The 23,610-nt window shown below is 39.5% G+C and overlaps 1 protein-coding gene across 2 annotated transcripts in view; it reads left to right on the top strand.

The window, feature by feature from the left end:
- GALNT18 (polypeptide N-acetylgalactosaminyltransferase 18) overlaps positions 1 to 22,972 on the top strand; it is a 207,513-nt gene extending 184,541 nt beyond the window's left edge. The window contains exons 11-12 of one of the 2 annotated variants that reach the window (XM_008644053.2): positions 5,881 to 6,045; positions 22,497 to 22,972. In XM_008644053.2, coding sequence (XP_008642275.1) covers positions 5,881 to 6,045; positions 22,497 to 22,643 — 312 coding nt within the window. In that variant the 3' untranslated portion in view covers positions 22,644 to 22,972. The remainder of the gene's footprint in view (positions 1 to 5,880; positions 6,046 to 22,496) is intronic. The other variant, XM_017726304.1, reaches the window with a different exon arrangement.
- The last annotated feature ends 638 nt before the right edge of the window (positions 22,973 to 23,610 follow it).

Below are 23,610 nucleotides of genomic sequence, written 5' to 3'. Positions count from 1 at the left end.
ATCTGAGTAGCAGTACTGAATACAGCTTTGGTTTTCATTGCAATGTTGTAAGTTTTCCTGACAGTCAAGCAAATTTTTAGAAAAAGTTGAGCTTAGAATATTAAATTGAAAAAAATAACATTCAGCAAACTAGTTCACCTGAAACACAAGTGTGGAGAACATTTCAAACACCTAATTTTCTCTAATAGTTCCTAGTCATTATGATGATTTCTTGAGAATCCCATGCAGCTCTCAACTACCACTCATCCATGTTTTCATCCTTTAGCTACCTTTTTTTAGGTCAAATAAATGTTCTGAAGAAAAAAAGATAAATTGTTCAACAAAAATAAGTATGCCTTGACTAGACCTCACACTTTCACCTCGTATGAGGATTTGGGGAACCATTTTATTAGTTTTAATTATGTGATACCAGCCTCTGTTTGCTTGTCTTAATGTGAATAGACAGAGATTATTGTGTAGAGCAAATGGAAATGAAGAGATGGCTTTACATAGGACACTTCTAGGAAAATAAATCCAAGAAAGCTACAGAATAATTGGTCCTTTAGTTGGAAGATGCCAGTTTAAAGACATAAGGCTATTTGCAGGCCAGGTTTCTCAGCAGATACTAAAAATGCTGGCAACAATTTACAAAACCTCCACATTTTCCAGTCTGGAGGAAGATTAGTTAAGAAGAGATTGGTTATGAGGCTGGTCTCTGAGAACACAAAAGAGACTGAAACAGAAGCCTTGTTGGCAGACACCTCTGTCATGCTTTGAAGGCAACCAATGTGTTTCAGACCCAGGTAGGAAACTTCTGCTACTTTAATCATTTGCTTGCTGCAGACCTTTAGATTGGTAACACACAGTTTTGTTTTGAGGAATTTCTTTCCTATCACTTTAATCTGCTGCGAGCCCCAAGCTTCCAGGGGAAGGTTCCTGAGGTCACTGAATGCAGCTGGACCTGCAGAGAGGGCAGGGAAAGCAGGCAGCATGTGGCAGCATCCAGAGCCAGCCTGTCCCTGTGTGAATGGCACTCACCCACCTGGTGGGAGAGTGCTTGAAGGTGGCAGTGCCAAGGACTCAGGGCACACATTGACTCTGAGACTTTGTGGATCACAAATCCTGCCCAGGTTTTTACAGTTTCTCACTGATACTAATGCTGAATCCTTGCAGCTTCACTTTCTGAGAAAGTTAAGTGCCTTTTGTCAAACCTAACTGATTTCCTGAACAAAAGTGCTCCCTGCCAGGTGCCCAGGAGACATAGTTGTACATCAATGCTGCTGTAGTGAAAGAAAGAGATGGTAGAATGCTGTGGGCTAGAACAGACTAATGAAATGTAAGGAGGCTTATTTTGTTACAGACTAAGGGAGTTTTTACCAGGTGCTTTGGTACCAATATCCAAGCAAGATTCTTTCTGTGGAAATTCAGTAGCTCCTTGGGGAGTATGTGTGTGATGATGTGAAAATGTGTGCTTGTTTTGCTAAGGAACTTTGAGCGCTCTAAATCAGCATACAGCAAGTGTCTTGACTTCAGTGGAGCTAAATAAATTTTTGTCTATCTAAGGTCTAGTCCCTTGAACAAGCACTGCTGTGGCATTTGCTGTTGTAGCTCAAATGAAAAGTCCAAGTTCTGAGTAAAATTTGCAAAATTAGCCTAACAACTTACTAGTTCATATTCAGTGTTCAGCCTTTTGGACTTCCAGGATAGTACTGGAGTGGTTGTTCAGCAAATCACTGCCCTGAATTAGTGCAGAATTTCTATCCTGTCGTGTTGGTTGATGGTGATGTTTGCAATATCGTGGAACAGATGTGCTGGTAAAATGCATTTCGACCATATCTTTTCAAGTGTTTTAAACAAAAGTGCCTCAATTGTCCATTTTGTGCTGAAGTGGACTGCAAAACAGCTTGTGTGCTTGTTGATGCTTGTTAAAAGCATCCTCCTCAAGAAGGACTGCTGTGACCATTTATCTATTTAACAGCTTATTTAAATCACAAGTGCAGGCTGTGTGTTCTTATAGGGCTAGAGGATGTTAAAGCATGAGCATGGTTTTAATCTGTAAGGCCGTATTTTACCTGAAGATCAATTTAAAATATCTTCAATAAGAAGCCATAGATGTGCATAGCTAACATGTACATTATGAGAGGGTAATTCTGTGGATACAAATATGCAGCTAGCAAGAATTTCTCTTGCTTCTTTCCAGTCCTGTGAGATATTTTTCTCTCTCATGGAAGATATTAGCAGAGTTCTATAAGCTATGAACACCTGCAACCTTACAGAGCTTTGTTTATGGTACAGTAGGAAAATATTTTGACAATGGATGTTTTAGGATTTTAGCCAATCACCCCAAGGGGTGGCTGATCCTTGTCCAATTAGACTATGAAGAAAAAAGTCTATGAAGGAGTTGTAAAATAATTAAATAAAGGAATCTTGCTGCACAATGCCTGCCTGCTGGATTTCTCTTCTCCTCCCTACCACTGCGGGATACCGTGACTTAATTCAGTTCATGTAACTCAGGTAATCTCCTGCAGCCTGCTCCAGACAGCCAATTTGTACACCATCCTTAACAAACAAACAGAAAAACCAAACCCTAAGCCACAAAAGAAACCCCAAATGAAAAAAAGAAACTTAAAAAGTATTTTGGAAAATGTAAGTAATGAAATAGAAACAGGAAGATGTAGCATGAAAGCAATTAAAATATTTTCAATATATGAAATTGTTTAAAGGAAGGCTTTACCATGGTTTCATGACTTTAGGTTTCAGACTAGAACAGCAATCAGTAGTGTCAGTAATTAGTCCTGTTTTACCAAATGGCTCTCCTTCCTTCATCCAACAGAGTTATTATTGTGTTCTCTCAGTGCAGGTGCTGTTTCATTCTCAGGGTGGGGGAAAGGAGCCAGGCACTGTCTGTATGTTTTAAGAAAAGTTTTCTGGCTAAGTGCAGCACAAACCAGTACCTCCCTGTTGGCTAACACACTGCTCAAATTGAATTTTTAGAGGTTGTGTGCTTTTGATGTGATTCCTTCGGTAGAAAAACATAGCAGTCAAGTTGCAAGGTTGTGCATTTTCAATTCTGAAGTGAAATAAGAAATGGATTTATTGTATAAGAGACTGAAATGTTTGTAATGATCTATAAACAGTTAAAAATTGTCCACATTACTGGATAAGCAAAGCGACATCATGAAAGAGCCTTGCTGGACAGACTGCCACCCTACCATGTTCTGGTTTAGTCTGAGCTTATTTTTACATGCCACTTCACGAGCTGAAAGGTGCCTTTCCCAAAACTAGGTGAGAATTCAAGAGTTCTCACCTCTTTTTATAACTGGCCCACAATGAAAAATGAAGTTATATTAGCAGGTAGGCTCTCTTAATTAGCAGCCTCTAATTAAATTTGTTAAGCATAATTGTATTTGATTGTTCTACTTCTGTATAGTTTTGCCAACAAGCAGAATTGAGTAGTTCCTCCAGCCAGAGCCATCATTCTGCTTCTGCCCAGAGAGAGGCTCAGACTGAACCGTTGCTGCTTTGACATCAGAAAAAGCTGGAGGAGCTGTAGTAGGAACTGGGTTTGCTCTATCCAGGAAGGTGAAATGATTGATTACCTGCAGCCTTCAGGCCACGCTGAGAAAGGCTGAGGTGTCTGAGCTAATAAAAACAGCTCAGCCCTGAGGGTTTGCAGGCACACTGCTTCCTTTGTGCAGACCTTGAGCTATAGAGTGCACTTCTCAGAGTTGCAGCCAAGCCTGCTCTTTTGTTTCCAGTGACTGGTTTGTATCATTAAGAAAAAAAATGCAACCCCCCCTTTGTTTTCTTGTATCATGTTTTCTGTGGTGACAACATGCTGAAATGAAACATCCCTTCCTAAAAATTAAAATAAAAATTTCCCTCTCTGTTTTCTAGTAGTAATTTCAGGTAAGAGGTAAACGAGCTGCAACAAAATTTCATCTGCAGAGTGCCCCTTTAAAGATCATCTTGGTCTTACAGCCTTGCTCTATCACTACCTCAGTCTCTCTCCAAAAAAAACCATCAAAACAGGTCATAAACATGTCTAAAATAGTTGCTCTTGGCCTGTCTAGAAAGTGCATTCTAAATGTTTATTGCTTTTCTAAGGCATCAGTTTTGTTTGCAGAGATGTTAATAACCTGAGTTGTGGATGGAGTGTGATCTTGTTGGTGTGCCCATGGTTCTTACAGTTTACTTCAATCCATCATAACCATCCGTTCTGGAAATGTGTTCTGCTAGCTCCTTTTATTGCCCTGCTCTCTTCCTGTAGGGCATGAGTGAACTATTCAACTTTTCTCTGTTCAACCTCTTAAAACTTTCACTCACCTCACTTCAGCCAGCTCAGGCTTGTTGTCATTTCTGTGGAGTGAAAACAATGAAACTTCATTACGGGGGACAAAACCTTGGATTACTCTAAACCATTAATGGTAACTTAATTAACTTTTATGAGCTCTGTGAGTTTACATCTGCCTTGGCAGTTTTACGGGAGGGTAAACAGGGGACACAGTCTTGCCCAAAACACCACCATTTGTTTTGATTGCATTCAATCCCTGCATTGACTGCTTTCAGCATTCTTTCTATTTATTTATTTATTTGTTTATCTATTTATTTCATGAAGCTCCTAAATCTCTCCTCTGACGTGGCTTGTTCTGCTTTCTCTCCTATTTTACCAGAGTTTTCACAAATAAGAACACTCACATATAAAACAATTCACAACAAATACCAGGAAATTCTGTGCACAGAAAAAAATCCCAAATACACGTAGCATAATTCCCAGCTTCCCTTTTGTTACAGGCAAATAGAATAGCTTCAGTGAATGACTGGGGCATTCATTTGGTGCTTCTCTCTGCTCTTACCTGGTGTGACTCTGCTACCATTGAGTTATCAAAGACTTAACACCTAAAGAATGATGTTTCCATTTCATGTTTCTCATGGTCCTTCCAAGAAAAAGGTCTGATTTTAGCAAAATAAATTCTGTTTGTGGTTAGAAAACAGCCAATCCTGGCATAGTCCGGTGTTACCTTTCTGGGCTGATATGTAACCTGTTCATCTTCAAGAGGACATATCCCCTCCATCTGGCAAGCTCACCTTCCTTCCCTTTTTTTTTTCTTTCTTCTAGAGAAACCTCCCACATGTCTTTGTAGTCAGAGTAGAAAGAATTTGTATAACATAATAAACTCATGTCTTTGGTCCCAGGTGTAATCCCTGAGGCCTTTCAGGGCACTCCTTTGCTAGAAATACAGAGCAGGAGGTGTCTGTCCCTTTTCCCAGTCTCTTGTGTCTGTGTGCATTGACACATAAAAAGTAAAATGAGAACAAATGCCCTGAAATGTGGCCGTTCTGTTCTCTGTCACCAGTTGCTAATAACTTTTTATTGTATATGGTAGCTGCTTCAAGTGTGGGGTTTAGCATTTTTTTGTAGAAAACCTTCATTTCTCCATCTGTCCTATAAAAGATTGAGATGCTCTGAACTCCTGTGCTGCTCTTCTCTTTTTTTACCTCTCCAGTGAGGTGTTATCCTCAGATGAAATAGTCTAATCAGAGCTGGTGGCCATATTCAAGCCAATCCCAGGCTGTGTATCTTGATCTTTGAAGACCCTCAGTATAGCCACAGAAAACAGAAGTAAAAAGGCACATGATGAGACAATAATCAGTTGTATTTGCATATTTCCTCTTAAATACTTAATCAGCATTTACTTGTTAATAACAATGAGCAATTAATTGTTTATTTAGACCAACTTTTAAAATGTTGTGTTGCTTCCTGCATGAAAGGAAATAATTTAAAAGCCACTATGGGGTCAGCCTACTGCTATTCAGCATATTTATCTTTGCCTTTAGTTTGGGGTAAAAGTGCTGCTTCTGTGCAGAGGCCACAAATCTTTTTTGTGCTTCCTGTTGCAGAATGTTTATTACACAAGCAGTCAGCAGCTCCACGTGGGTGTTCTGAGCCCCACTATCGACGATGATGACAACAGATGCCTGGTGGATGTGAACAGCAGGCCCAGGCTCATTGAATGCAATTATGCCAAAGCCAAGAGAATGAAGCTTTACTGGCAATTTACTCAGGTAATTCTTACCCAGCAGACATTTCAGAAAGTTTTAAGTCTCTGTTTCTGTGTCTGAAGTGTGAGTAATCTGTTTACTAATGGAACAGGACCAGATTTATCCTTGCTTTCTTTGCACAGAGCCAGGAAGCTGGTGTTTAGATTTGATTCCAATGTCAGCTACCTCAGTAGGGTACAAAACTTGTATTATATTTTCTGAGTTCACCATGAATAACTTTTTTCTAAAGCAGAGTACTGTTATGGGGGAAAAAAAGGGTTATTTCAGTGGAGTCAAATGCAAAGTAACCTATTTAGGAACAAGGAACAGAAATCTTTTTGTTTGTGTTTTTTAGAAGCAGCAACTCAGAAAAGGGGGAGTGGATCATTGGTGATAACAGCCTCATAATGAGCTAGTTCTGCAGTTTCTTTCTTCAAAAGGCTACAAAAGGCTAATGCTTTTATACATGAGTGTGAGAGATGCAGAAAGGCTCAAGGAAAGGCTGTGAGAGGTGGTTTCACAGTGATGAGAAATGCTGACAGGACACTAAGGCCAGGCCTGGTGACCCCCTTCATAACTGATTTAGAAACATAAGGGAGAACTGTAAAGAAGCCACAGAAGTTCTGGGGCTAGAAAAGATGCTCCACCACGTAACACTTACGGAGATCACTCTGGTTTAGCTAAGAGGAAGTGTCAAGGTGACTCAAGGCATCTCAGTGTTTCCACAGAGGGATATAGATTATCCTGAAGACAAAACAGGTTCCAATGGTTGGAAGCTAAAGACAGTCAAATTCTGTTTTTCAAAGAAAGACAAGTTTTTCCTAAGGTGAGTTTAACACAATGGAACTTTGCCAGGTCAGGTACTGGCACGCTGGTGAATCAATGAAATGAAATTACATTATTCTCTAAAACAAGTGCATGATTTAGCTTCTGGGGGAAATGTCATAGCTAGTGTGAGTTTGCCTGGTCTCACAGCTGCTCCTCTGCAGTTTTGAGTCAACAAATCTAGTTGTGTGCTCCAGCCCACAGGCTGAGGCTAACCATTAAGGTAACTTTTTTCCTGCGTTGAATTTTTCTGTAACATCCACGTGGGTTTGCAAATATATTTTCTGTCAAGTCATTATCAATATACTTTAGGACCTTGTTAATACAGTTTAGCATCAATCTTGGTGCAGACAGTATCTGGACACTAATCAGTAAAGCACAATATTAGCTTATTTTGTATTTATACTTGAAAGACATCCAGGTCTTTGAGAGGTAGCTCTCAAGCAGCAGACCTTACATCCCTAAATTGGCCCCTCAAGGTCAAAGTTTTGATTATGCCTTCTCACAAATTTTAACACTAGTCTTCTCATGAGGAGGGGCCCTCACTGTGTCCATCTCTGCACTTGATCTTTTGTACCATTTCTAAAAACTATAATTAACACTGAAGAGTATTTTGGTAACATTTTAGCATGGTCCACCTATCCAGTGATTGCTCTGTATACCCCAAAGTTTTGATGACAGTTAATGGTTTCTGCTCCAGGATGCTGCTGCTATTTGGTAACACTGATTATGTTAGAGCTCATTGGGGGGCAGCAGTAGAAGGCCTTGATAATTTAGCTATTAGAAGCTTTAAAAATGGGATTTAGCAGCATTAGGTTTGTTGCAATTCCATGTTCCAGAGACAGTCTCTCAGTGAAAGTGCAGCACTGGTAAAGTTGACTATATGGACTCTCTCTTCCTTCTACAGCGGAACTTCTCCCAAGGAGAAGTGAAAACTAATTGGTTGTTTCTTTATGATAAATTAAGAGACAAATGAAATAATTAAATTTTTTCTGTTCAAAAAGGATTTTGTTAATACCCAGTACAATTAAAATGTCATTATTGCTCAACATACTGCCTGGTACTCAGCCCTGGGTATGCTCAGTAAGGTAGAGGAAAGTTAATGAATGTAATCAAGGCTTGCCAACATCAACTGATGAACTCCATTGGAAATGCTCCCATTTAGTCTGGTGAAAACATGTTTGTGTGACTACCTTGGAAGCTCTCTCTCTGAAAAGATTCCTTTTTTTATTACTTTTTCAAGGCTCTTAAAAGGTATTTTTTTTCCGTCTTGTGCAGAGAGCAGAACTACTGTGAGTATCAGGATTGTAAGCATTGATGCTTACATGGTCTTGAAATTTGTAAAATAATAATTAAAATGTAGATGCTGGTTGTAGCTTTTTTGTAGCACTTTCCTTTAGCTGGAAGTATGCTTTGACTTCTCTGGATTCTTGAGCCATTCCACGAGAATGTCTGATGGTATAGGTAAGTAAAAATACAGCAGCGCAAGTGGAGAATTGACTCAGAAAGGGAACAGGAAACAGACTGACCACCCAAACCAGGATAAACCAATTGAACTAGATTGCCTTGACCAGGACAAAAATCATTATATTCCCTGCTTTACAGACATTTATGTTAAATCAGTTTGAATGAGGAAACACTATAATCTGAGAGGCACCACAGTAGTCTGTGGTGGGACATGGACAGCAGTCTGGTCGATAGAAAACTGTACAGCTGTTTTAAAATATTCTTCAGGTAACATTTTCCTCCTCCTCCTCCTTTGTACTGTGTAATGATGAGCTAATTCCATATGACAGGAGTAGAAGATGGGGTTATCCTCAGTTAGAGGACTCCTCGCTTTTGTAGATCTATTAAAGAATTATTTATTTAATTACTAAATCACATCTTCTAGATCAGAAGTGTGTGTATACACATATATATATGCTTGTGCCTATATCTCAAACTTGATTTCTTTTTGGGGGGGGCTTTTTGGTTGGTTTGGGGATTTGCTGTTGTTGTTAATTTATCTTTTCCTGTGGTTTTAAAATTTTCAATTTCCTGGCTTTCTTCAGTTGCAGACAGCTGGAGTCAGGCAGCCAGATGCCCACTGCTACTTTGTGGACAAAACTGTGGTTTGATGGGCAGGCACTTGGAGAGAATCAGCACCTCTGGTATCTTTGTCCTGTACAGAAACTTGCATTGAGCATTCAAAGCTTGTAGTATGTGTTTGTATCATCAGGATCTATCTGAGCACATTTCCATGCTCCACAGTTTTGTACAGCTGCCAAATGCAATGAGACCCAATAAAATGTAGGCTTTGGTGGCATTCTTGCTTCCAAAGCTTCTTCAAGTGTTTATAACAGTAATTATGTCAAATTATGTAAATTAGCCCAGGAAAGGCTCCCATCAACTGGGTAGTGTTGAAGAATTTTATTGTTCAGGCTGTTTGTCAAGTCTTCTCTTAGGGAAATGTTTGTTTTGGAAATACTTTCATGCTGGAAAGCCTTCTAGTTGTTTGACAGCTCACCTACTTCAGTCTGTCTGACCAATTTTTCATTTAATCAGAACAAAATTAGAGCTTGTAGCAAAAAAATGGTAAGTGATCAGAAGCTAGACAAGGGAGAGAGGATAGAGACAAGAATTACATGGTAGTAAAACAAATTTTACTGAAATATTACTTGAAACATGATCTCAAGGAAGCTGTTTTGGCATCATGAAGTGTGAGGAAAGCAAAAACTCAGGCTGTGAGCTGGTTTTGGCGAGGAGCAGGTGCAAACACTGCTGGCAGCAGCAGCAGCTCCCCTGGACCCAAGGGCTGGCACAAAGCACCAGCTCAGCAGCACTTGTCACTGTCCCTGTGCTCAGTGAAGCTGCTGGGGCTGCTGCAGTGATGGTGGTACATGGTCTGGTGGGTGGCAGAGAAGGGGCCATGAGCTGTGGGAGATGGAGGCCAGAGCACCTGGACAGGTGCTTGTGGCCAACCTGATATGGTTAGGTTTGTTCATGGTCTGCAGAAGCAGTATATTCTCAGGGCTGCAATCAAGTTTTTTGGAGGGCAAATCCCAAATTCTGGTGATTTTAAGAAGTCTCTCAGTCTCCAGTCTGATTTCTCACGTTTATTGCTGATGGAGAGTCAGTTGCCTGCCCTGCAAGTGAAATTTGTCTCTACACACCTCACCTGAGTTGCAGCAGATCGGTTAGAACATTCACTTACCACGTGTTTGGGCTCCTCCAGAGGCATAGCAGAGGCAAAAGGAGGAAGTTGTTCTGTAATTACTCTTTATCTTGAATTATCTTCCTGTTTCTGTTTAGCTGGACAGGAATGTGACTTTGCCATATTAACCAGATGAGCCTGACTCTCACTTTTTACTTTTGTGAGAAATGCAACAGGGGAGAGCTCTGTGTAAAAAGAGGCAAAAGAGAAGACACAAGGCTGAGCTAAAAACTTGAGATTAATCACTTACAGCTGTTCCATACTTAGTTAACTTAAGTAATTTCAGCTCCCAGGGTGATTGCTATAGAAAGGTAGGAAGAGTCTGCATCTATAGGGATGGACACTCACCTCATCCTTCATGGGAGGGAGAGGATGGGCAGGGCCTGCTCTCAGCACTGTCCTGTTCCTCTGATAACATTGCTTGTGCATGGTGTGGAGAATGGTGATTCTAGTCACTGCTGAAGGTTTCCACAGGTTGTCTTCCCATTCATAAATGTTTGGAGGGGGTGGTTTATGCCATCCCCAGATGCTGTAAATAAAATTTGTTGCTGACAGCTGTAGTTACAATATGTATTTCCTAAATATCTAGTAGGAATTGCTTTGGAAGGAAAAGGGAAGACAGACAAGCAAATTAATTACTGAGTTATTGCAAGTATTCCACAGATAAATATGATGATTTAGATCTTATTTAAATAGGTATTAGGTAATAGATAAGGAGAATACTCCATTTAGCTGTATAAAGAAAGACTAGACCTTAAAATTACTGAATTTACATCTTGTTCCTCCTGCAGGCTTTGGCCTTTCAATTCCTTTTACCCACCTTCATGTAATGAAAATAAAGGATGTGCAGTACAACGTTACCCCCCGCCACATCCCAGAGAAGTACAGGAATGCAGGCTGCGTGGCAGGATTAAACTGGTGGGCTGGGAAGCAAGCAGAGAATCTCTGCACCAATTTCAGATGCCCCCTTGCTGAGCACACAGAGTGCAGAAGCAGAGCCCAACACCATTAAACAGCAGCCTAATTCTAATGTCCACTCCTGTTTTCATCCCATCCATTAGCCAAGGGCATCAGCGTACATGAGGGATTCATCTCAGAAGAGCTGTGTGTGTCTAAGGGAACAGTGGCCCCCAATCAACTTCATGAGATTCTTCCATTATGAGAGCCACAGGCTGGAAAAACAGCATCATTAATTTATCAAGAGTTTGGATTTATGTGGTATTTCTAACCACAAAGGATGCAAATACTCTCAATATGTCTTTGTAGTTTAAGACATGCTGTACTGCTGTAGAGCTTTGTAATTAGGCAGTGCTGTTTGCCTGGCAGCTCAGAACAGAAAGGAATGGTGATCCTGTTAAAAGAGATAGAGACTTTGATCCTGCAGGAGAAATATAAAGAAAAACAGAACATAATTACTCAATTAAATGAGCCAATAGACTAGGTTAAGCCCTGTATTTTTAGTGAGGCTGTCTTGATTTTTAAGTAACCAGTGTTGCCAAGTGTGAAGCTTTGAACCTCAGACACAAAAGAGCACTTCCACAAGCCCCAGGGGCCCCAGTCTGGTGTTGGTGTAGGGGTCCAGAACATCAGCAGCATTTCTATATTTAGGTATTCTTTGCCCATTTTATGATCCAATATTGGCCCAGCTTGCCTCGACTTAATATTTGAACTAACTGGGTAACTGCACAAGGTGTTATAGCTGGAGGACAAGCAAGCTGAACCATTGTTCTGCTTAGACATGAGAAAACAATAGTTAATATTTCAATTTTCATTTACTCTAGTAAATTTGTCCCTAAGTCATGTGTAACTTAATATTCTTGTCATATTTTAATATGACAATATTAATTTCAAAAAAGGTGTATTAAAATATTTCTTTTTTATTCACCATGTCTTACTATAAGCCTATAAACATTTTAGTACCATTTATGCAGAATGGAATTGACAAGTACAAAAATCTGAATGCATACAGGCTTTCTCCATTTTGAATACTTGACTTCAACTTAAATATGAAAATGTATATGCAAAAAACATGCACAAAAAAATTAGATACCAGTATTACTACGCAGTATCGTGTTTTAACAACTTGTGTTAGATTTGCTTGGCAATTATTCCTAACTGATATTAAATTTAATTGGTAATTATTGCTGTAGCTAGTGGTAACCAAAATTTCATTGTTTCAGTTTAGTCTTCTGTTTGGAGTAATTTTCTAGTAGCAAGTTTTAATCTTTGCAAATTGGGTGTAGAACTTGCCAGCTAGAAAGTTTGTGTGAAATACAGCAGTAGAATGAGCTTTTAGTGGATGCATTTCAAATCTTTTCTAGCATATCACATTATGCAGTATTTACTCTCCTGAGGACTACATTTAAGCTCCAAAGACACTTGTGCTGAATTAATTTAGAAGAAAGTTAACACATACCCATGTTTTTCCTTCAAAACAGATACCCTATTTGCATATTTTAGCATCTCATTTTAAATGCCACATTTATTTACAAAGAAATTATTTGTTCTAGTTGCACATGATTCTTCCTAATTTCAGCTGTCCGGATAGGCTGCATCCAAAAATCGCAGATGACAGCTGCTGACAAGGCACTGCATGGCATTGTTGTGTCAGGCATGCAAAACAATGACCAAATCCAGAAGGTCTCCTACAACTGGAGTGATAACCAGCACTCACCAAATGAAATGTGTGAGTTTCAGGAAATCTGAGCTCTGCTTTTGGTTCCTCCTTTGCATTACTGCACCAATCGCTGCTTGTGTTCTGCATTCCTCAGCTGTGGGAGAGATGGAAGGAGTTTTGCCATTATTATTTCTAACTTTGCAGCTGAAAACAAAACCCTGTCCCAATCAAGTCAGTAAAAGTTGCATCTTTAGTCCCAATGGAGACAAAAGCAGTATATATGTAAGCAAGATTTGGCCACCACACAACAGTCTACAGTCTGAGATGAGAAGATGAGAAAAATCTTCCCTTGGAAGTCAAATAAATCAGGATGAAAAAAACTGACAAGAAAAGAGGGTTTGCTATTCAGTGAAACGATCAGGATGTCAAGCCTGGTGTCCTGAACCGAAAAGTGATGACGCTCAGTATACCAGACAAAAAAAATAATCTGTTTTCATTACTGTCTGAGTAAACTGCACAATGTCTGTGCTGCAGCAGTAAGGACATTCCCAATATCAGTTATAATCAGATTTGTGTGGTTAGTAGGGAAAAAGCCATTTTTGATCCGAGTCCCAAAGAGCCCAGCCTAAATTCCCATGTTGGAATATGCAGATCAGTTGTAATACTGGTACAAATTCATTTCCTAATTTTCTTCACTTGGCACTCAATTTATTTCTTAGTCTCTAGAGACTAGTTTAATCATAAGCATATAATGATAATTCAAGTAGTTCTGTTTCTGGATTAAAATGCATTAAGCCTCCTTCATATGGAGCATTCAGATTAGAAAACTTAGATTAATTAAATACAACACACATACAAAAGAAATAAAATTGTCATTCAGTATTTTTGTTTTGCAAGGGAGTTGTTTCTCACAAACAATCTCATCTAAACCCCATAAATCTTTGGAAATCTGTTAACATGTCTTGGGGAAAATATAAAAATCTCTGGTTTCCTAATTGTGCTGAGAGGAGTTTCTTGTTTATCTGGCTGAAGATGAGTAGCTAGGTATAACCTATGCTAAGACTGGTAAATAACAATGTGAAGTTGCATTCTTCACATCATCAGTTTTCCATCTGTGCTACGTTAGAACAATATTTTCATCCATAGGGAGAAAAAGAGAAAGAATAAGGCAGTGAGGTGCTCCTAGGCATGAACTACAGCTGCAACATGTGGTTGTCTATAGGTTTGGACCCCACACTACCAGCAAGACACTGAGATGCTGGAATTGTCCAGAGAAGGGCAACAGAGCTGGTGAAGAGTCTGGAGCACAAGGCTGAGGGAGATGGGGGTGTTTAGCCTGGAAAAAAGGAGGCTCGGGGGGGCCTTATTGCTCTGTGTGAAAGGAGGCTGTAGCCAGATTGGTGTTGGTCTCTTTTACCAGTGATGGATGAGAGGAAATGGCCTCAAGTTGTGCCAGGGCAGGTTTAGACTGGATATCAGGAAAAATTTCTTCACTGGAGGGTTGTCAAGCCTAGGAATAGGCTGCCCAGGGAAGTGGTGGAGCACCATTCCTGGAGGTATTTAAAAGACATCGTGGAAGTGGCACTTAGGGACATGGTTTGGTTTGGTTTGGTTATAGACGTGACAGTGTGGAAATAATGGTTGAATGGTTGAACTCAATGATCTAAAAGGTCTTTTGCCACTTAAACACTTCTGTAATTGATAACAAAGGCAAAACCTAGGGATACACAATTTGCTGCATGACAGATCACAAAATTAATTAACTAGATTAATTACCTCATCTTGAAGACTGCCCCAGGCAATGGGCAGTACTTGCTGTTTCGCAGGAATTAGCTCTGTTCTGAGCCAGCAGTTCATTGTAAGAGCAGGAGGAAGATTCCCTTCTTGACCCCTGATGTGCTCTCTTCAAGAAGATTGAGGCTTGATTTGTCCGAATGATCATCTCAGCATGCCTAAAAAGAGTTATCAGCACTCTTAAAATTAATTCAGCCCATCAGAAACATCCAGTCAGTCACTGAACATTGATGGCTGAGACAATGAAGTCAACAGTTTTCCTATACTCTCATAAATCACAATAGTTGTTGGAAATTTTTAATCTAACACTTTTTTCCTTAGAAGTTTTGTTTACCAGTTCCTCACTGCTTTTCACAGGTATTTGTACTTTTGAACACTAAAGGCAGGTCCCACTAATTTTCACTCCCCTCCTAAGCCAAGTCCTGGGTTTTTTTCGTTACTGTATTTTGTAATTCCACACCATCTGAATATTCCATCACACTTCAAAACATCTTTGTTGCCTTTCTCTGTCTTACACTTTAAACATCTCAAAGCAAGCCTAGATCAAGGCAGATAACTCAAGCCTGAGTTGTTTGCAGAAATCATTTATATGTAATCTCAGAATGAAAGAGAAAAAGGTAACTTTTCTGAGCTTTTCACAAAATGCATTAGTAAAACATGCAAATAAAGCAAATGTCTCCAGCACTCCTGTCTTTTTCCTGATTGTATCAAAATACTGTTTCACTACACAGGCAGCTACTGCCTGGCACAATCAATGATAAGAAGGATTGTTTAAAAATCTGGTTTTTGGTTAGAGAAAAATTACCCTGCAGAAAATAATAGACAAAGCATTAATTTGTATATTTTCTATAGGTCAAGTCTCACTCCAGAGGTGTTTACACAGGATTTACTTATATCCAACTCTTCTCCTAGTAGAGGGAGCATAAAATGTAGCAGTTGTTGTTGTTGTTGTGAACTTACAGAGTTTAGAAACGCATCTTAAGTTCTAATTTAAACTTGGACCACTAAGTAGCTAGTGAGCACTGAATTTGGTGGGTTCTGCACATACAGTTTTCTGAATGCTACCAAGCAGGACAGCAGGCAGTTTAGGGCAAAGGAAGACAAATGGGAGACAAATATGAACATCATCCCTTGCCAGCATGCATCTCTGCAGCTTCCTCCATTAAGTTCTCAAAAAGGCAATTTATTTCTAAGTGACCCATCCTGTTACTGGTTACTCAGGACAGCTGTGGTCAGAAAAGCCATGCATCCATCCTCCTCATGAACCCAGTTTTTCCTTTTCCACAGGACTTGCTGGGTAGTCCTGGCTCTCAGAAGAACAACACAACACATCATCATCTGGATTTGCTGCCAAATAAAAACCAAACAATGCATTCAGCTGTGAATTCTGCATTTAGCCGTAATTATCAGGACTATGTATGGATAAAGGATTCCCTTTTTAATCTGCTTTCCATCCTACCACACCCACATCCCCCTCCCTGGAAACAGAGTTCAATAATTAATTCCAAAAATCACATCATATACCTACAATACTTGTTTCTGCAGATGTTTTTCTAGCATGTCAGGAAGATTCCCTGGCCAGTGCTGATATAATAATGATTCATGTTTAGTTTCTGAAAAATACTTCTAGTCTGGCTAATGAATTCTACTCCAAAACTTCCATTTTCTTAGTCTTATCCCAATTTTCTGTAGTAAAACACATTTCCAGCTATCATATCCTGAAGAGCTTCTTGGTATTTTAGTGAAGAATTAAATTATTTTTAAGGTATTATTTTCTTAATCTTGCTATTCACAGGACTGCACTCTGTTATTAATCTGTGATGAAACTTTGTATATATGTGGAGAAATGTTAGTGATAGGTATAAATTCCCACACTCCATTTCTGATTTTTATGCTGTATCTCTGTAATTCGTTTTCTATTCCAGTTACATTCTCTGTGTGAAGCTGCATTTCCTTGTGCCAGGTTTAATTGCTTTTGTTTTAATACCTTAATTAACGGTATTGTGTATTTCTACATCCTGGAGAGAGTAAGCAAATCAGACCATTCAATCTAGAGTAAACAAAACAGAAAATGATTGCACAGACCACTAGTTACTAAAACCTGGTCTGGACACACAGATGAGGCTGCATCATTCGATTTGTCACAGCTGCACTACTAAAAATTTGTTGCAACATTATGAAAATGTAGCATTTATGATCATGTAAAACCTGAGCACTCACTCAGATGTCTTGGGAGAGGAATGAGGCAAAATCATGATGTAGACATTAAAGTGGTGCAACTGTTGAATGATGTGTCTAATCCCACTGCCAGAGGATGCCTCACAGTATTTACACACTGAGTACCAGCAAGTGGATCTAAGTGCTTGGGTGGCTACCTGACAACAGAACCTGAGTGCAGGAGGAGGAAAAATAATTGCGTTTTCCTTAAGAAATGGTTTGGCTGATCCCTATTATAACACCATTTAAGTTTACGTTGTATATAGTAATTAGTTTTGTTTAGTATTGGAAACAAATTCACATTTTAAGTGTATCTTGTAAAAATTCTCATTTGCTTATCTACCCTGTAAATAAATATCTAAATAGCTGAACAGACAACAATACACTTTTAATATATAACCCTGCTGTATGTGATACTTCATATACACAAAAGCAGTTAAATGCACCTCATTTTCACAGTAGTCATATAAAATATATTAGGAAGCACATCTTTGAGTAAGAGCAGCTAACAATATACTTCAATGAGAAATACTTCAATTGAAATAGTTCAAATTAATTGATGAAATATTTGAACAACAAAAGATATGTTACGGAGCCTGCTTTATTTACAGCATACCTGTTAGACAAAGAGTTGGAAAATTTGTCACACTGGTTTGGATTCAAGGAGTTAATCAGTTACCTCTGTATTATCTATATCTATACCCTTTATGCAGCTAAAAAGCAGAAAATCTAAACTGAATAACATCATCCAATATTTCCAAGCAATGGGCAATACTGAAAATACATTAATTACTGGATGGGAAAAATTATTCCCTTCTTCCTGTGAACACTTTCTTACTGCTTCAACATCCATACAGAAGTGAATCACACAGAGGAAAAAAGACCCTGTAAAAATGGAGTAATTTTCTTTAGGATTAAATTTGGTGTACTAACAGTCACTGAAAATTTACCCCAGTATTCTGGGGAAATGCAGGAGGATATCAAGTGTTCTGTTTGGAGTGGAGATTATCTCTGTCTCATACATCTCACCATAATTCTTTGATTCAAATGTGTCAAAGCAACAGTGAAGATAAGAGTTTCTGCCTCAAAGGCAGAGTGAACATGTAAATATTTGAGGTCACTGATTGAGGTCCAAATAGAAGATTAATAGACTAGAGAATGCAACGATCTATAAAGTATATGTGATATGAGGCTGGATATACTTATTAACCTTTTAAGACCTTTCTCTGAAATATCCATGTTTAGGCAAGCAGGTAAGAGCATGGTTTTCTCTTTTAGGTAGAATAATATGAGTTTTAATGTGATGAGCAAAAAGCAGGTTTAAACCTGTAAGGAAAAGTGTTCACTTTAGAGTAACTCCTTAAAAATAGCTGCCAGACTGATTTTCAGTAATGCTGCCAACCTCCAGTGCTCATTTTACATCCCTCATTTCTACAAGCGATCAGGTCTTTTAAAGTGATCGGGTTTGGTAACTGTGCATCCAGCACCCCTAATAAACCAAAAGAAAACCCATAGAACAGTTCAGCAAAAACAGTCTAATTACTTTGCACAACTTGGTACTGCAAGGGTTTGCAGGCACATCAAACAGTGTTCTTAAGTGCCATATTATTGGATAAATTCTGCTTTAGGGGAAGACTGGGAAGGAAACCCCTTACACACAGTAGAAATGCAGCAAGTACAGTAACTCTAAAGGAAGCCAAAAGCACTGCTTTCCACTCTGTGTAGCAGGATGTTGACTTGAGATAGTGTTAACATTAAAAGTACACTTATGAAGCACTCCATCAGTTTTCTGTGTGTCTGAGTTACCAGCAGGAGCTGAGAACACTTGTGCTTCTCACAGGAATTCCTTCCATTTGCTTTGCAAAAACCATGCAGTTTTCAGTCAAACTTGTTAGTGCTGATATGTTCTGTCTATTTTTCGCAGAATAGTTCACCTGGATGCTTATTTATCCTCTTGAGACTCCTACTGCCATTGAGCTGCCTCTCACCACCAGTGATCTTATTCCTAATTCTGTTCAATTGCACAGAATTCCTCTTGAAACTTGTTTCAGCCTACAGAATTATGTTTAATGTCTCATGATTAAAGACATTATCCTAGGCTAGCAATTTTTTGCCTTTAAATTGGAAAATAGAGGTCTTGCCTAGAATGGGGAAAGGAACCCAGATGGGCAACTCGCCTTTCACTGAGCCTGAAGTGTAGGAACACAATAAACCATTTTGCCAAGCACACAGTAAAACCCAGTTATGACAGCTTTATACAAGTTTGGCTGAATTCTTACCAAAAAAAAAAGGCAAAAAATAATTAACTTAAAGGACACCTTTGCCTGCATTTGTCTTTAGGGTTCCAAATTCTAATGATGAAAACAGACTGAAGAAACCATTCAGGAATGCTGTAATTTGGAGGCCAAGCCAGTTAGAAGAGCAAAATACAATGTTAGCTTTTGCTGCCTCAGTCCTGCCTGCTCACTTCACTGGAGTTTCTCAGTTCACATGCTTTAATCCTTACACAGCTCACTAGTTCAGGCCTTGCAACCTGTATTAGGGGCACTGTCAGCAGCCCAGGGCTGACAGGACAATACCACTATCCCAGGCTTGTATTGGGCATATGAAGGGATGAAAAAAAATGCAGTTAAATAGAAAAATAACAGGAAATTTTAAGTAAGTAGCATACAAACTTTCCTCCCTGTACTTCAGAGCAATTTTTTCACTTATATGCTTGCTGAAAGGAACTAAAGCTGTGTACACTGCATCCTCTGTGAGGGCTGAGGCAGTGGCTCTGCACAGGCTTCACATCTCTTAGAAACAGAACAACTTAGCTCCTAACAGGGCTTGAGCCTTCATGTTTCTCTTTCGTGGTTAAAAAAAGCACATTTTGCCAAAAGCATCTGGGCTCCCTACAACACTCAGTTCACACATATTAGCCACTACTTAACTTGGGTGTCTCTTTTATATTCCATGCAGCAGCTCCAATGTACTCAAGCAGGGTGGTTTTCAGTAGCCAATGCAGAGCACTTTCCACACATCAAAAAGAGCTTCCTTGGCTTTTTATCTCCCAATTCACTTGTTTCTGTTAAACAGAAGCCAGATTTCACACCAGGGCACATCAGAAAGAGTGAAGGAGTGTAAGGGGGCTTTTTTATATGCTTTTCTTGTTTCTTCCTTGTTTTGTTTCTCCTTAGGAGTGGCTTACACTTTATTTGTGTAGCTGCCTGTATTAAAGTGTTTCTCATGAATACATTTACTGTAACACCTGGGTCTGCTCTACAAGATTTAGAATAAAGGAAAAAACATCATCTCCACTGTGAAAATTCTCCTTCCTCTACCCCCATATCCACATGGCATTTGGGCCCATTCAAATGAAGGAAACCCTTGACCACTGAAACAAATGGGAATTAGGCAGAAAAATTCCAATTCTGCATGGTAGTCTTTAAATCTTAGTGCTGTGCCTCCCTCTGCCTCACAGAGCTCCAAGTGCCATGCTTCACAAAAAATGGAGAGAAGGAATTCTGTGCCTCCCCTTATGCCAGTAAGTTAGAAATGACAGGAGAAGCCTAAAGGTGCCATGCAGAGAGTCATTCCCCTGATTCCCAGAAATCAGGGAAGCAATGGACCCGAACAAGTTAGTTTTCTAACAAGACAAGGTGGGACAGCCTTCCTCAGCTTCCAGTGCAGGATCTGAGCTGAGGATGTCTCAGACACTGAAACTGGGATGAGGGGCAACCAATAAATGAAAGATACAGAGCTAATTTACATAGCTAACAGCAACACAAGCTCCTCCAGCATCAGTTGGAAACACAAGGAAGTTAATCTCGATTTTGGGTTTAGGCAGAAACACCTGTAAACTGTAATTCCCAATTCCCAGGGAGCTGACTGGGTGCCATGGAACACTGAGTCCATGCAGTGGAAAAACCACACTCCACAGCTTTCATCAAGAATAGAAAGGGTATGTTATTCTAGAAGAAAACAAGATAACTTTTCCTTTCACAATGAGAAAATATCCATTTCCTCTGACTCTTACATGTGAATAACCTAGTTCAGAGCTCATTAAATTAACTTGGAGAAGAAAAAAAAAATCAACCTCACTACAATGATCTCTAGAAGGCCAAAGTAACCAGGGGAGTGAGGGGATGAGAATGGAGGGAGTGGATGTAGGGTGAGTATCTGGGATAAGAGAACAAATAGCATATAATAAAGCTTTGATAAATTTTTCAACCTAGTTTCTTCAAGTTTCTTGTATGTCATGCAGTTTTATTGCTTTTGGGTAGTTTGGAGTTTAGGCTCCCACCAGACACCCAAATTTAACTGCTGTTATTAATACAAATGCCAATAACCATTATACAGCTGGGGGGAAATACAGTTCAGTCAGCATTTCATCATGGAGGTGTATTAAAATGCCTCTGCAAGCCTGTCTGTCTACTGAAGTAATCAGTGGAAATTCTATCAAGGCTGCACATAGACCTACCAGGAGGCTTTAAGGGAGCCTCATGTTTTGAATTTTTGTGGATTATTCTAGAAATGGTCCCTCTTACCCAAAGCTATTTAAAATGTGGAACTTTCAAACCTTATTCTTTATTTCATTAGCCAGGCCCAAAAAATTCTTTTAGAAGTCACTTCTTAGAGAAAGTACTTGCTAAGCATTACTGGTGGGATGGGAGGAGACCCCCAGCCACCTGTCTGAATGAAGCAGAACCTGTACTGAATGGCACAAGCTGCCCTTGTCTGGGGAACAGCCTGCTCTGAGACAGCACACAGCCCTTCTAGGAGGTTTATACCAGCATCCTTGTGAATAGAACAGAAGTCTTTCCCACTTATGACTTTATAATGCAAGGTATAACACAGACTTCAAAAAAAACTATGAGGTGGTGGGTTTTTGGATGGGGTTGGGTGTTTGGTTTGGGTTTTTTACAGCAACTATTTTTTTTCCTATGGTACAAATAAGCAATTTAAATGCTTCTGCTCTTTCCATACTTCAGGTGTACTAATCTCTACTGACTACATTCTTTGATTTGCAGATTTAGCCAGTAATTCTCTACACAAGTCCAAGATACTTTAGAGAAAGCCACTTTCAGACTTCTGTGCAATTCCTCTACTCTATGTATCTTCGAAGAAACCTCCCAGACACTAATGTGTACAAGTTATTTATTGCCTTCTTTAGACAGGCAAGAGGAGGAAAGAACCAACTGAAAACAGATTTAAAGGGGGAAAAAATGTGATTTATGCATGACAATTTAATTGTAATTGAGGGCTGTAGTTAACTGTGTGGTAGCAGTGATTTAAAGCTTGATGCAACTCAAAAGTGAAGGCAGGGCTTTAATAAGGCAGCATTAAGCTGGGAATTGAACAGAATCAATACTGAGGATTAGCAACAACAATTATAAAAGACATTTAAGTATTCAAGGAATAAACAATTTTTTTCATTTTTTCCTTTATACAGCACACCCCTGGCCAAAATCCTAGTTCTCTTTTGACTTTAGTGTTCAGAAGGGCAACAAAGCCACAAAATTAGGGAACTGAAGCAACCAGGAAAGCTTTGGCTCATGGTTAAGATGCATGGCTTGAAACACAGCTCAATTCCAGGAATCCCATTTGCTGAAATGGAAACCAGGCAATTGAGACTATTGCAAACTGCTTTAGAGATTAAACCAGCCTGTGACAAAGGAACCTTCATTCCAAATCCAGCGCTTATCTTGTCTCTAACTGGAACGTTTTTCACAGTAGACAGACACTGGAATGTTCTATCATTTATATTACCCCACAGTAGCAATGTAACAAGTTCACAATGTTTAACCCTAACACTTCCTTTTCTTTTTTTCCCCCCCATCTTTAAAGGGAGGTCCTATCCAGAACCGAAAATCCAAGCGCTGCCTGGAATTGCAGGAAAACAATGAAAATGAGTTTGGATTTCAACTGGTCCTTCAGAAGTGCACTGGACAGCGCTGGTCCATCACAAATGTCCTGAGAAGCTTGTCATCATAGCAGACTAAATTTTGTACCCATTTCTTTTGCTACTGTGTAGCAAGTACTGCATTGTCGACTGCTGTACTGTATTCCTCTCTCTCCCCATCCCCCCAGTTCCTTCTCGCCTCTTTTTTGTCTCTGATTTTATTTTGTGAGTGCGTGGAAATAGGGTTTGTGGGCTGGAAATAAGATGTTTTTATTTCACAATGTTTTCATGACATTTATAGAGACGCTGAATGACAGGTGACGGGTAGGCTATCCTAAAATATTTTACAACTGTAAATAGGAAGCAAATGGAGAATATTTATAACTCAAACTTTTATTGAATAAAAAAAGTCCAAACACTATTACTGTCTAGCTGTCTCCATGGAAATCCATTTGGAGGTTAAGTGCTGGTTTCATTGCTTTCATTAACCCAAGCCTGACCTCGGCATGTTTTTGCAGAGCATCAGAATTCTCTAGACCTGTGATAGAAAGTTCTACCTGCACACCAGTAGTTACAGTGAGGCAGGATTTTCTCCATTCTCCCTCTCCAGCGATCTGTCTAGGCCACTGTAGCTACTGGTGTGCAAATATGGGGGGAAGGGGTGGTGTGTGGAGGTATATAATATGCCCCCAGGTATTTTTCCTCTCCAGTACCACTAAGTAAAACCCCAGAGAGAACCCCAGGGCTCAAGTGAGATGGGGAAGGGAATTTGTTAAAAAGAAGAGGAAAAAAGCTACAAGAGAAAAGCAGCAGCTACTGGAAGAAAAATAAAATATAAACCCTGACATTACTCAGTGGGTTGGCCTCCATTTCATTTCCTTCCAATTCTTCATTGTTCTTACAACTCCTTTTTTTAAATGCACTTGTTCCCTGGCTACCACAGACTTGGCTCCATCGAAGAGAAAAAGGTATGAATTCACTTTGCCTTTCTCCCTGCCTTGAAAGAAGTGTGAATGCAATTCCATATCACTTCATCTCAGCTAAGACTGGTGAGGAGAG

Source organism: Corvus brachyrhynchos, unplaced genomic scaffold (genome assembly GCF_000691975.1).
Source record: "Corvus brachyrhynchos isolate BGI_N302 unplaced genomic scaffold, ASM69197v1 scaffold281, whole genome shotgun sequence".
In the NCBI taxonomy this organism is placed as follows: domain Eukaryota; kingdom Metazoa; phylum Chordata; class Aves; order Passeriformes; family Corvidae; genus Corvus; species Corvus brachyrhynchos.
The sequence above is the reverse complement of the archived record's forward strand: the minus strand, read 5'-3'. Positions and strand labels throughout refer to the sequence as shown.